Raw genomic sequence first — 14,926 nt, 5'->3', positions numbered from 1 at the left:
TAACTCCAACATCACCTCTGACACAGGTACTTGAGAAGGTCCTTCTCCAACTTTTGTACGTAGCTCTTGAAACTCAGCTTTCAATTCTCTCATCACAGCCAAACTACTTTACAGTGACACCCATACTATGTCTGTTAGCTTTGCTTTCTTCTGCCTCCCTTCTCATTTAGGAGAGTTAGAAAAGTAGGTGGATTTTCTCATCTCTCTCTCAATCTCAGCTGGAGCAACAGCGAGTCAGATTCAATAGCTCCCTGAATTAGCTGCTTGACTCTTGTTTCATCCACATTCTTCCAGGGTAACCCACCTTTTTGTGCTTCTTTGGTCAGATATTTCTCTTCAAGAAATGAGAAAGAGCTTCACCAGGTTTCTGCCCTCAATAATATGAAAGCTAAATTTAAGTATTTTCCTGATTCAGGAGTTCAAAAAGCTCCCTCCAAAGCCTCAAGATACTGAAGGGAATTACACAATTATTCTTTCGTCAGGGACCCGATGTCGCATACTCCACGATGGCCGAGTTACGTGGATCTCGCGGACACAAATTAGCCAGTTTGCGCTTAGTGTCACAGATAGCTCTGAGACTAGGTGAGATCCAAGCGCAGCTTTATAAGTCTCTGGCTCGGCAGGCCTGACATGAACAGTCACTGGCTAGGCAGGCATGACCTGAATAGTCTCTGGCTAGGCAGGCTGGACATGAAGAAGTCCAGGTTCGGCCAGCCTGACGCGAAGAACCTTAGGCTCAGCAGGCCTGACGTGAAAAGATTCAGGCTTGACAGGCAGAATGGGCGGAGCCGGCAGGGCCAGGAGCTTGGGCGGAGTCAGGACAGGCTCTGGGATGGCAGCGGGCTTTGGGCTTTGAGGGACAGAGGAACCCGTCCTCCTTTTCCTCTGTTTGGAAGGGCGAGGCGGTGGCAAGGCGGCTGGAAGCTCTGGTGTGGAGGCCATCTTGTCTGAAGACTCTGGCTCGGCAGCCATCCTGGCTGGAGACTCTGGAATGGCGCCGGCCGTCTTGGGAAGAGGCTCTGGAATTGCGGCGGCCATCTTGGGACGAGGCTCTGGAACGGTGGCGGCCATCTTGGGAATAGGCTCCACCAGACCAGGAGTAACAACTTGACTTCGATATTGAAGGTAGTCAATGAAGCCCCAAAAACCCACTGTTTTAAGTTCCTCCATCTCCCATGGAGGCAATGGGTAGTCCAGGCATCCATTAAAAACAACTATTAGTCCAATATCATTATACTTCAGTCCCACAGCCAGGGTCCAAAACAGCTGAGCAAATCCACCTACGCTGCACCCCTGCTGACGCAGGGCAGACAATGCTTGACGTCGTGCCCTCCGCTCCCTCTTAGTGGCTGGAGGAAGAATCCGAATTTCCATGCTGCTGGATCTAAGGTAATCAAGGTTTTTATCATAAATGTAAATGTCTGCCAAATGATGGTGAAATAGGTGTTCATCTAACCCAGTACAGAAAAGGGTTTTTAGGGTCCCCTCGTTCCAGGGCACCTGATGGGCAAGGTCGAGGAACTCCTCAACATAATCCTCGTTCGGACGGTGGTCCTGGGAGATGGAGATAAGGCGATCGGCTGGATCAGTTGAGGAGGGGAAAATGCCCATCTTGTGGTCCGTTTTTCGTGGATACTAGCTTTCCTGTAGCTCAAACAGTAGAGCGTTGGCACTTGCAACGACAAGGTCATGGGTTCAACTCCCAGGGGAAGCTGAACTGATAAGAATGTAAATGTGTACCTTGAAATGCAATGTAAGTCGCTTTGGATAAAAGGGTCTTTCAAATGCATAAATGTAAATGTCTGCCAAATGCACAAATGTTTTTGTCGGTTCTTCTGTTACGTGACTGCGGTACTTAGAAATGCTCACGACGAATGATACTTTAGAAGGAAGACTTTACTGAACAAACACATTGGAACTAGGAAGATTTCAGGAGAAAAACACAACCAAAACGTTAACGAGAACCGACAGAGACTGAGGGAAAAAACAGGGTATATATACATAAACAAAAAGAACTAATGAGATGATTAATGACACACAGCTGAACCAAATCAACTAATTAAGACGTGACGATGGAAACAAAGTAATGGCTGGAAACTGAACAAATGCAAACAGAAAGTCCAAAAACAAACTGACATGTAACATGTGCTCTTTGATACCAATCTTTCATTTGAAAGCAACATTTCTAGCATATGTAAAACCACATTTTTTCATGACCTCAAGGCTATTAACGCTCTAACGGGTGGTTGCCCTGCACGCTTAATAAACAAACTCCAGCTGGTCCAAAACGCTGCAGCTCGAGTTCTTACTAAAACCAGGAAGTATGACCATACTAGTCCAGTTCTGTCAACACTGCATTGGCTCCCTATTAAACATAATTGCCTGTTCTGTCTCCTCCTCTTTCCTTTTACGTTGTAACTGAACAGTAGAGGTAGGTCTCATTTGGTTTCTGATAATCTTATTTAATCTTTATTGTAATTATTGCTTTTATATCTATATTTTCACCCCAATTTATGTGTATAATGTTATTTTACTTACCTGTGTGATTATTTTGGTCATTTATCCCTTTTAAGGGTCAATCACTCAGGGGCTGCTTATTTGTTCTTTTATATCAGAAATAAAAGATCCAGTGAAACTTCCGCCTGCTGTCCAGTGTCCAATAACTCTACAACACAACGCAGACAAGTTTTTTCCATAACTGTTGTCGCTGGCCGCGCATAACGCTTGGCATTGCGAGCCTCTGGTTACACTAGCCTTGTTTTGGGAAGTAGACACACTCAGTCAGTTTAAATCTAGACTAAAAACACATCTCTTTAACCTGGCATACACATAACACATTTTCAATTTATATAATTTAAATCAGTTAAATGATTGTTAGGCTGCATAAATTAGGTCAATCGGAACCAGGAACACTTCCTATAACATCCGATGTACTCATTACATCGTAAGAAGAATGGCATCTACGCTAATATTAGTCAGTCTGTCTCATCCTTATCCTGAGGGTACCGTAGTCAGTCGGATCCGGTCCATATCCATATTCAGATCATTTTTGCAGAACTGCTTTATAGATTATTTGAATTTACAGAATTTTCAGAACCCTGATGTCATTTTTCACAACTCTAGCCACAAAACTCACAACCAATGATCAAAATGCACATTTTTCAAAACTCTAACCCTTTTCTCAATTGCTTGGATACAATACACATAAAACTTAGATCATTTGTTCATTCAACAAAAATCACCTGTTCAATATGACACAACTTAACATCACAGTACTACTATTTCAAAAGGCAATTCACACATTACATTTGACTAATGTACATTTTCACTAAATGAGTGTCTATTCATTTCCTTACAATGATCTAACTATCAATTGATACAACTGCTCAAAATGATAAGTAACTGTTGCATTACTCAATGCATAGTTGTATGGAAACAGACACACAATCTTCCATGTTTACAGTAAATCATGACAGTTTCAAGATAACGAGATTCATTGTCACCAATTAACGTGGAGCATGAACCAATTAGACTACAATATCCATGGATCTAGCCTACATAATATTTTATATTTTTGCTTTGATTCCAATAAACTTATGTTGTGTACTGTAGTGCTTTGCATCAATATATTACACACTTTGTTCAGTGATTCCACTATGTGTGTATTCTCTCTACAACTGCAGTACTTTTACAGAGATGTCTTTACTGTACATGTAGTGCCATAATGAAACCTGGATCACCTATTATGTTCTACAATATTTAATGATTGTACGAACAATGACACAGTGAAACTATCGGTTGCTTGTGTGTGGGTGGGTAGTTATGTTTCAATGGTATTTCACAGTAAATTTGTTTGAAACAATGATTGTGCAAGTGCAAGATTTCTTTAAAGATGTGAATGCACAATGCAATGTTTTGAACATTAGACAGCCTGTGTTACAAGTGATAACTGTTTTAAGTCTAGAGTTTTGAAAAATGACATCAAGGTTCTGAAAATAGTAACAAAGTGATTGTAAAAAACTGTAATAATTGATGATCTTTACAACGGAACTGAATCAACACTGAACTGACTTCAGATGAACAACAGCCAAATTTTCCTGTTATCACTGTAAAGCTGCTTTGAAACAATCTGTATTGTATAAAGTACTATATAATCCAGATAAGAACAAAAGAGTTGTAAATATTTACTACACAAATATTTTTGGAATTGTGTTGGGCCTATTCCTGTGCACCAAGGGCTGCAGCTGGTTTCAGGGGAGAGGAGCAATGATGATGAAGAAATATCTTAAAGAGATACGGCCAAAAAGTTTTCAATCTTTCACATAAAATAAGTGACTGCTGTAAAATTTAGACCATTTTACCAATCACACTGAGACATTTAAAATGACACCAAACATGAAAGGGAAAAAGATACATCCTATGTGTATCGACATTCTTAGTGAACTTTCACTGACTTGAGTCAGGGGGAAAGAGGAGGGAGCAGGAAGAGGGGGATGCATTGCTCTTTCTTAAAAATTTTGTCTTGAGATTAGTGAGTTTGATTGTTTTATTACAGGGTGTTTTATCTCATGTTCTGTCTTAGCTGGAAAACCAGTCATACAATAGACCTCACCCCAATACAAAGTGCAAAAACAAAAAATTATTTTCATATAATTTCATATATAAAAGCCACAGGTGTGAGAGCAGAGAGTCAGTTATACTTGTCTTCGCATCTGAGCACAATGTCCACGTACACAGTCTTTGTCTCCACTGGTAAACAGGAGTTTGCTGGGACAAATGATTACGTTTACCTGACGCTGACGGGCACGGAGAGATGCAGTGACCGGACTCTGCTGGACAATTCCTTCTTTCAACAATTTGCAAGAGGAACGGTAAGAACCCCCCCCCCCCCCCCCAAATTCAGCTCAAATTAAATAAAATTAAAATAGTATTGGGTTTTTTTACCATTTAAACATGCAGTTATTTGATTTATTTATTGATATCTCAAGATTTGCAGACATGTATTATACCTGTGGGTGTCATCAAAAACCTTTGTTTCCTCACAAAAATTTTTGAAATCACAGTCTCTATATTATTAAAGATGACTGTTGTTTAAAGTTTCTCCAAACTGCAATGCTGTAACCCCACTTTCTCCTTCCAAAGCTTCCACAAATTTCTTCACTTCTCCAGGTTATTCACAGCAATAAAATGCCCGCTGACAGATAATCCAATTCAACCTACATGTTTATTGAAAATGTGTTTCATAAAGAAAAATAATATTATAATATACCACAAAATACCTAATGCGATTAATTAAAACCAGAGCATCCTGACTCCAGTGAAAACTGGGGTGGTATTTTTGATTCATCTGACCTGATTCATCTCTTCCTAGCTGGGAAGGAATACGTGAAAAATCATGAAGATTGGGCACTTCTGGAAAAGTTTTTGATTTTTGGCAGGGTGTTAGGTATGGGCCTAAGGTTTTTGAAAAACCATGGATACAAGTTGGGGTAGCCCTCTAGTGGCCGGTATCGATAAAAACCAGAATGGTGCCCACATAAAAGACAAAAGATTTTATCTCAACTTCCTTTAGTCTTAAATTGTTGTATAATGACACGTTTTACATAATGTAAATTAATTTATTACTGGGTAATAACATAAGAACACTTAATTTAAAGTGATAGGAAACTAGCTTTTACTTTTGCTAACTTGTGATGCGAGTAGTTCTTAGAACTCTCATCTCAGAACTATTTTGAAAGTCCTTGGAAGGATTATCTAGAGGTGTTTAAACCCAAGCCTACCAGCTTACGCTTGCCTGGCTCCATGTACTCAAAATACAGGCATATGAGGAGTACTGCCAAGAGGGCTATGGGCCTCATGAAAGCATGGAGATGTGGGAGAGTAGACTCAGGAATAATGCTCCAACAACCTCTTACTGTCTAACAGTTCGAGACTACCTCATGATCAACTGCCGCCTCATCCGTGGTCACCGAGTGGGGAATTGGCCACTGACCCTGAATGCCCTCGATGATTTGTGCCCATGGTTATTTGCCTTTGGGCATACAAATTATGCCCGCTGGATGCCAGTATTCCTGAAGGACATGGCAAACCTGCCAGATACCCATCCAGCAGTCCACGAGGCGTTCATGGAGGGGAAGTTTGTGGTCCAACGTGGAGATAAAAGATTCTCCCTTACCGCCCTGCCAGAGTCTCGTCCCGCCGAGACCAAACCTGCCGGAGTTTCTCCCTGCCGAGCCTGAGCTTCACGCCAGTCCTGCCGAGCCTGAGCTTCACGCCAGCCCTGCCGAGCCTATGCTCCCCGTCAGTCCTGCCGAGCCTACGCTCCCCGTCAGTCCCGAACTGTCTGGTCCGCCCTGGCCGCCTGAAGGGTCGTCTCCTCCCTGGCCGCCTGAAGGGTCGTCTCCTCCCTGGCCGCCTGAAGGGTCGTCTCCTCCCTGGCCGCCTGAAGGGTCGTCTCCTCCCTGGCCGCCTGAAGGGTCGTCACCTCCCTGGCCGCCTGAAGGGTCGTCACCTCCCTGGCCGCCTGAAGGGTCGTCTCCTCCCTGGCCGCCTGAAGGGTCGTCACCTCCCTGGCCGCCTGAAGGGTCGTCTCCTCCCTGGCCGCCTGAAGGGTCGTCACCTCCCTGGCCGCCTGAAGGGTCGTCTCCTCCCTGGCCGCCTGAAGGTCGTCTCCTCCCTGGCCGCCTGAAGGGTCGTCTCCTCCCTGGCCGCCTGAAGGGTCGTCTCCTCCCTGGCCGCCTGAAGGGTCGTCACCTCCCTGGCCGCCTGAAGGGTCGTCACCTCCCTGGCCGCCTGAAGGGTCGTCTCCTCCCTGGCCGCCTGAAGGGTCGTCTCCTCCCTGGCCGCCTGAAGGGTCGTCTCCTCCCTGGCCGCCTGAAGGGTCGTCTCCTCCCTGGCCGCCTGAAGGGTCGTCACCTCCCTGGCCGCCTGAAGGGTCGTCACCTCCCTGGCCGCCTGAAGGGTCGTCTCCTCCCTGGCCGCCTGAAGGGTCGTCACCTCCCTGGCCGCCTGAAGGGTCGTCACCTCCCTGGCCGCCTGAAGGGTCGTCACCTCCCTGGCCGCCTGCACTGCCTGCCCCGCCCTGGTCGCCTGCTCCGCCCTGGTTTCTTATTAGCCATGCCCCCTTGTTATCTTGTTTGCCTGTGTATTTAAATCTCTGTACTTCAGTTGTTGTTTGTCGGTCGTTGTAGATGTAGATGTTCCTTGTTCCTGTCCTGAGTTCCATTGTTTGCCCTGGATTTCCTATTTGTTTCATTAAAGTAGTGCTTGCATGTGGGTTCTCTCTCCGCTTCGTCTTTGCCTCACCGTTACACCTTGTATCAAACAAAGTAGAAAAAATTACATTATACAACAATTTAAGACTAAAGGAAGCTGAGATATAACTTTTTCTCTTTTTGGCGATGGCCAATTTGGATTTTATGGATAACTGCCACTAGGGGGACCACCCCAACTTGTATCCATTGATTTTTGAAAACCTTAGGCCTATACCTAACACCCTGCCGAAAATCAAAAACTTTTCCAGAAGTGCCCAATTTTCATGAATTGCATCCTAGCTATCCCCAATTAAACCCTCTTTAATTTTTGCACATAACCTGTGTGGTGTTCAGTGGTGGCCTGTGTTTCTCCTGTTTTTACTGGGCCTCGCAAAAGAAGGGCCCTCAGTTTGCATTTTGTCTGGTGGTTTTTAAAAAGGGCCACCAAAATTGCAAAGGTTATGTCTAACAGAAGCTGTTGTTAAAGGTGATGGCCATCGACGTCAGTGTGAAGGAGACGCTTGGAGACATTGTGCTGGTGAAGCTCGAGAAGCAGAACTTTGTGTTCAATGATCAGTGGCACTGTAGATGCATCAGTGTGGCGTCACCCTCTGGAGATCGCTTTGACTTCCCCTGTTATCGCTGGATCGCGAGTGAAAATGCAGTGGTTCTTCGACATGGCACGGGTGAGTCCTATCCCGACTCTCTTCACTATCCAGTCTTGAATGAAGCACGTCACAAATACTGTTATTTATGTGTGTTCCTTTAGCTCGATTGCCTCAGGATGATGAAAGCTGTTTGCTAAAAGAGCACAGACGCACGGAACTGGAATCCAGACAACAACTGTTCAGGTTTGAGGCCACACTTACAATCCTGGACAATATTCAATCATTTGGTGTAAATGTTGTTTTTATTTTCCTCCAGATGATTGAGTTTATCGTTGGTTTGTTTTACAGTTTACATTTACAGTTTAAAGTGCTTAACACACTTAACTTATACTAGAGGGAAAACTTTGTGTATCACCAAATATAATTCTCAGTCCAATATCTGAAAGAATAATGTTGCCTTTTCTTGAAGGTGGAAGGAGTGGCAGCCTGGTTTCCCCATGAGCATAGATGGCAATGAACTTCCTCTGGACGTTCGGTTTGAAGCTGAAAAAGATGGGGACTTCAAAGAAAGCTTACTTAAAGCGTAGGTTACCCAGTTTGCATTCTTCGCTTTGCCTGTATCCCTAACAAATATACTATTTTTGATTTTCTATGACACTGTTAGAATGCTTGATCAGGAAATATCCCAAAATAAATTGAGAAACACGTGTGGCTGAAACTGAACCAGAAAATCTGATTATGAGCTGTGTTTTTCTTGATGCGATCTCTTTCAGGATCAAGAATCTTGGTCTTAACAAACTTAAGAGCTTGTTCCAGTCCTCTTGGAAAGATATTGAAGATTTTCAAGAAATATTTACGATAATCAAGAACCCTGTGTCAGGTTTGAATCGAATCTTCCTATGTTAAATTTTGTTTTTTTCTAATACAAAAATGACCTGTCCAAATTATTATTGTGGGGAAAATATAAAATAAACGGGCAAAGACACACATTGTTTGCATACCCCTAAACTCACTGCCATTATTCCCTTTGACAGAATATGTGATGCAGAACTGGGAAAAGGACTTCATGTTTGGCTATCAGTTCTTAAACGGCTGCAATCCTGTGATGATCAGTAAGTGCATGAATCTTCCAGATGAGTTTGCAGTCACACAGGAGATGGTGAAAGGCTCCCTGGATAGAGGTCTCACTCTACAGGAGGAGTTAAAGGTCAGAAAATAATGCTTCTACCCGAGTGGTGTAGATCATAAGGTTGCAGTGGTCAATTCTGGATGTGATTGAATAATGAGAATTTCTCCACTGTCACTCTGGCTCCAACTCTAAATGCCTCTTTATTACAGGCAGGAAACATCTACATCGCAGACTATGTGATACTGGAGGGAGTGCGAGCCAATGCCACAGACCCGAATACCCAGCAGTATTTGGCTGCTCCCTTCTGCCTGCTGTACAAGAACAGCCAGAATGAAATCATGCCGATCGCTATTCAGGTGCCTGTAGAAATAATTTAGTAAAATATTACTTCAAAAAAAAAGTTAGCGCTTGGAGTTTTTACCAAATATTCTGTTGGTTTACTTGATCTGAAACAGCTCAGTCGTCAGACCCCTGATGGGGAGGCGAACACTGTCTTTCTCCCAAGCGATAATCACCACGACTGGATGCTAGCCAAGATGTGGGTGAAATCCTCCGACTTTAATGTACACCAGCTGGTCACACACCTTCTCAGGACACATCTGACATCTGAGGTTTTTGCCATTGCCATGTACAGACAGCTCGCTGCGGTCCATCCGGTGTACAAGGTAGCCATCCTTTATGCTTTCACTGCTATGAGATTTAACACTGCTATGAGATTTGATGTAGTTGATCTGATTCAGAGAATGCCAAAAAGAAGTTTTGTGGATATTGAAGGGCTGAAGGTTACTGTCCTTCTAGGATCCAGTCATGGTTTTTGTGCCATTTCTCATTGCTGTTGCTGTAAATGCACTTGCCTGGGTGTTTTTACCACATACGGCTAAGGGAGATTTTGAAACGTGTGTGTTATTGTTTTATTGAAGCCCAGAGTCTCTCAGCCAGTCATTGCAGCCTTTGTTCTCCTTACAGTTGCTGATTCCTCATGTCCGTTTCACCATTGCCATCAACACTAAGGCTCGAGAAACACTCATCAGTAAAAATGGGATCATTGACCAGGTATCTTTAACCCTGAATAAATTTCCTTGGAACCAGTTTTTCTTTTCATTTTATTCCTGGTTCTTTCACATGACTTTGAGGTCTGAGGAGGTATACAGTCTTTATGACTTGATATTTTCATCTAGCTGTGGCTTCTCTATTGTGGACTTCATTGCACTTCTCTAAAGAAGCATTTACAAAATGTGGTCTGAGACTAGAAGATTCACTGGTGTCCTTTTGTTTCAAAGTTAGCTAGTGCTGGTGGAACGGGAATTGTGGAAGTGATTCAAAAGGCCATGAAGACTTTAACCTATAAGTCCCTGTGCTTCCCTGAGTCCATAACATCTCGAGGAGTGGAAGATCTGCCCAACTACTACTACAGAGACGATGGCATGATGGTCTGGGAGGCAGTGAAAAGGTACTTGATAAAATACACAATTTACAGTTGTTCAAATACGGCGTGGAACAGTTCGAATTATTCACAGTTCGGTTTTTGGTCACCTGTTTCGGTACGGTTTTGGTATGTGCTTGTATTGTAATAAATAAGGTTTTGACACCAAAAGTTTAGATGTCAGTGAAAATTTCACAATTCTCTATTCCAGTTGATCCCACAGCAAAAACTACTAGCCTATCTAGTATAAATGTCAAACATTATTAACATTAACAGCCAGTAATAAAATGGAACAAATCAAACTATAACTTACCAAAGTTATTCAGCCAAGAGCAGTGTGGGTTTTTTCCCCTTATTTTCTTGCGGTTTAACATTTTAAAAACACAAAGTGACAGCAGTCTAATATTTCTGCTGCTGTCTAAGACATAATGCATGCAATATACAGATACTGTATTTTCAAATTCACAATTTAATATTCATGCACAATTTCTCACAGCGTGCACGTGTTATTTTTAAACCTTGCCAATTAAAACATTGAAGTGCAAGACACAAAGAGGTGTATAATTGATAAATTATCTTTTTTTTTACAATGCAGCACTGGCTTTTTCTTTTTTTTTAAACCATATTATAGATGTATCGTCAGATTTGAGATTAACCGCCGTGTAAATGCGCACCGAACCGTGGGTGTGGTTTATTTATTTTACAGAAAATGGTTACATCCTTTGTTTCATTCTCACCATTAGCATTTGAACTAAAAACATATTAGTAATGCATTTGACACAAAGATATAGCTATATTTTTTTTTTACATTTGCTGATTCATCATTTAACTTGTTCTTCCTCCAGTTTTGTTTCTGATGTGGTGAAGATCTTCTATAGCAGTGATGAGACCGTTCAGAAAGACAAGGAGATTCAAGCATTTGTTCAGGATGTTTGCTTCTCTGGGATGAAGAATTGTGGTGAGTACAGGATCATTTAAAATGTCTTTTTACCTCCCCAGCCCAGTGAGAAGTACCGGATGAGCCCCCAATTTACACACGCCTTCCCAGTCTAGAGAGGGGGTAAGAAAGGAATTCATGAAAAAGATAAAACGTAACTTATCAGGCAACCAAGAACTCTGCTGTTCCAGCATTACAAATTCTTTTTTTTTTAAACATTACAAGTAAAATTTATTTGGCAAGTTCTAAATGCAAAAGGAGATGCTTCAGATAGTCTTCAGGAGGGGACCAGGCCAAAATAACGAACATCAGTTCGGACTTTGAGGGGAGTACGTTCTAAAATTTAAAAAAATTAAAAATGAAGAAAATAATTCATACCTTACTCTAGCCTGACTACGTCAGACTTCCTACTTCCGCTAATTTCATTTCGCTCCTGTAGTCAGTCTGAGATAGCAGCCTATCTTTCTGTTTTCCACCGGCCTGAAAACAGCCTGGCCAATCAACGAACAGAGGGCGGGCTGAAATCAAGTGTTTACAGTGGAAGTTCGATCATAGATTTGAGTTCGATGCATGATGTCTGTGGTTCGATGGCTGTGTCGGCGCATAACATACGTCATAAACAAACTTATCTGATTGGCTTACGGGTAACCAATGATTTTAAACTTCAGTACGCGCCCCCTAGCGAGAGAGAAAACACTTCTCTATTATGCTATCCCAGACTCTGTGTACGAAGCAAAGTGAAGTAGCAGAGTCTGGTATTACCAGGCTAACCTTACTCCCCCTCTAACCAACAAGAGAAAACACGGACATTAACCAAAATGGCATCGACCTTCCTACTGCTTCCAAAATAACAATCAAATTGTAAACAGTTTCAAATTTAAATCCATCCTTAAAGGGTAACTAAACCCTAAAACAACTTTTTTCAGTTAATGATTTGTAAAACTGGGGCTTTAGTAATGCTGTTCATTGATTCAAGTAATTTATTTGACATTTGGGTATAAAGTGTTGGATGTTAAAAAGAAAAATGGTGAGTATTGACCATTGTAGGTCTTTGGGAAGGGTCAATTACACCCTGGGATGTAACATGTTTACAATGTTTGTATGATTCCATATGCATTGTTTACACCACTCTTATAATCAGGGGCGGACTGGCCATCTGTGTGATCTGGAGTATCACAGAACGGCCGGTACTCCAGGACGGCCGGCGGGCCGGCCCACCACCCGCCATACACGCCATACACACAAGTCATAACCTGTTTTTCCGTTTTTCCCCCCACTAATCTGTTTCACACTCCAGTACTGTAGGTGGCAGCAATGCACCTTTAAGTTGGATGCCAGCGCGGAGCATTATCAGCTCGGCCCAAAAAAACTGCGATCGCGGCCGAAGCAGCTGTGCGGACTAATCTCGATCACGCGAACATTATTACACAGAGTTGCGCGATCCACTGAGAAGCATTTCAATTCAGCGCAGAATTCTCTATCTCTATTATAAACCCACAGATGGCTGTGATTTAAGCTAGTTAAAAGCCAGATTAAACAGCGCTGATATTCTCAACATCTTGACGCAAAAAAAAAACAGGTGAAACATTGTTCCAAGAACAAACCAGTTAGAAGACATTTCACTCCACAACTTATGAATTAACTGTAACTTAGTAAAACAAATTTTTTGGCAGAAATGTGCCTGTATTCATATTAAAAATGCTGTTATATTAATAGTCATGTAGGCCTATAAGTGTAGGCTATTAAATGTAATGCAGTAATGTTTTTGTTTAGAAGTTATGGCAGTTTATTTATTTATTTTGCATTAAATATTTATACTAAATGTTTATGCTACAATAGGTTTTTAGAGAATAATATATATATATATTACAATTTTTTCAGGAATTGTTGAACCAGAATATCAAGATATTTTATTATTTCGCATATGATGGTGAAAAGTAAAAAAGTTAAAGTTAAAAGTAAAGGTAAAGGTAAGGTAAAAAAAACACCACCATGTTATATGTATAGTAAATATTTTTGAGTATAGCCCTTCTAGATTATTTTATCCCTTTAGCCCTCGCACACAAAAAGGTTGGAGACCCCTGGTATATAGTAACTATATGTTTTATAAGTAGGGTTTCTGTAGCCAGTGACATTTCATTATTTGTATTTTATTTTCAATGCAGATGTAATGGCATTGTACATTTTTTTGTTTTTATTTGAAGACTGAGGCTTCATTAATAAACAAAACCCCAATTGTCATCATTGTTTTTGAGATATTACTTGCTGTGAATACCTTGTCTGATATAGGTTACAGTATTGTGGCATAGTATCAGGACATCCTAGTGGCTAGGGGCGAATGGCTGGATGATGGGCCTATTTGGGAGAAAGTCCAGGGCTGTTTTTTAGCCCCAGTCCGTCCCTGCTTATAATGCATACACAAGTAAACTCATATCTAATGTTCACAGAGTTTCCGGATTCTCTGAAAACTCGGGAGCAGTTGGTCGAGTTCCTGACTGTTGTGATTTTCACAGCTTCAGCACAACACGCTGCAGTCAACTTTGGACAGGTGAGTTACACACTTTTCAGGATGAATATGGACAAGTGCGTTGCACACACTTTTCAGGATGAATATGGACTATCTATAGGCTGATATCTGTGTGTCTGTCCTGGGTTCCAGTATGACTGGTTCGCCTGGGTCCCAAACAGCCCTTCCACCATGCGGAAGCCCCCTCCCGCTCAGAAGGGCCAGGTGGATATGAAGTACATCATGGAGAGTCTGCCGGACCGCGGACGTTCCTCTTTGCATCTAGGAATAAATTGGGCCCTCAGTCAATTCCAGGACAACGAGGTTTGATGACTGATTCTTCAGAACTAGATTGCATAAACTTTTTCTTCCTACAAATTTAAGTTGTTTTGATTGTGTGCAAATCTTCTCCAGATGTTTTTAGGCACATATCCAGATATGTACTTCACTGAACAACCGGTCATGAAAGCCGCTAAGACTTTCCGCAAGAAATTAGCTGAGGTGACCAACATCATCAAGAGCCGAAATGAGAATTTGAAAGTGCCCTATTGGTATCTGTCTCCAGACCGAATCCCCAACAGTGTGGCCATCTGAGAGAACATCGCTTGGGAAACTTAACTGGGCTATTTCACAACATGACACAACATGCGTGATGATACGAATGCATGAATAGCCGTCTCCGAGTTGATAAAAAACAGCCTTAAAGGGATAGTTCACCCAAAAATGTAAATTCTGTCAGTAATTACTCACCCTCATGTTGTTCATCTTCGGAACACAAATTAAGATATTTTTGATTAAAGGGATACTCCACTTTTTTTGGAAATAGGCTCATTTTACAACTCCCCCAGAGTTAAACTGTTGAGTTTTACCGTTTTTGAATCCATTCAGCCGATCTCCGGTTCTGGCGGTACCACTTTTAGCATAGCTTAGCATACATCATTGAAGTGGACAAGACCATTAGCAGTTCTCAAACAAAAATCACCAAAGAGTTTCGATATTTTCCCTATTTAAAACTTGACTCTTCTGTAGTTACATCGTGCACTAAGACCGACGGAAAATGTAAAGTTGCG

The 14,926-nt window shown here is 42.0% G+C and overlaps 1 protein-coding gene across 1 annotated transcript; it reads left to right on the top strand.

Moving 5' to 3' along the window:
- Nucleotides 1–4,688: 4,688 nt before the first annotated feature.
- Nucleotides 4,689–14,492, top strand: LOC130076720 (polyunsaturated fatty acid 5-lipoxygenase-like). Its single transcript, XM_056241916.1, has 14 exons — nt 4,689–4,871; nt 7,741–7,939; nt 8,023–8,104; nt 8,331–8,444; nt 8,635–8,741; nt 8,896–9,068; nt 9,200–9,346; nt 9,446–9,655; nt 9,957–10,043; nt 10,271–10,440; nt 11,259–11,371; nt 13,798–13,898; nt 14,010–14,180; nt 14,271–14,492. The coding sequence occupies exons 1-14, from the start codon at nt 4,722–4,724 to the stop codon at nt 14,448–14,450; spliced, it is 2,004 nt and encodes a 667-aa protein (XP_056097891.1). The 5' UTR covers nt 4,689–4,721; the 3' UTR covers nt 14,451–14,492.
- The last annotated feature ends 434 nt before the right edge of the window (nt 14,493–14,926 follow it).

The sequence above is a fragment of the Rhinichthys klamathensis genome, unplaced genomic scaffold, assembly GCF_029890125.1.
Source record: "Rhinichthys klamathensis goyatoka isolate OS25496 unplaced genomic scaffold, OSU_Roscu_1.1 h1tg000685l_1, whole genome shotgun sequence".
Classification (NCBI taxonomy): Eukaryota; Metazoa; Chordata; class Actinopteri; order Cypriniformes; family Leuciscidae; genus Rhinichthys; species Rhinichthys klamathensis.
This window is presented reverse-complemented; position numbering and strand designations above follow the sequence as displayed.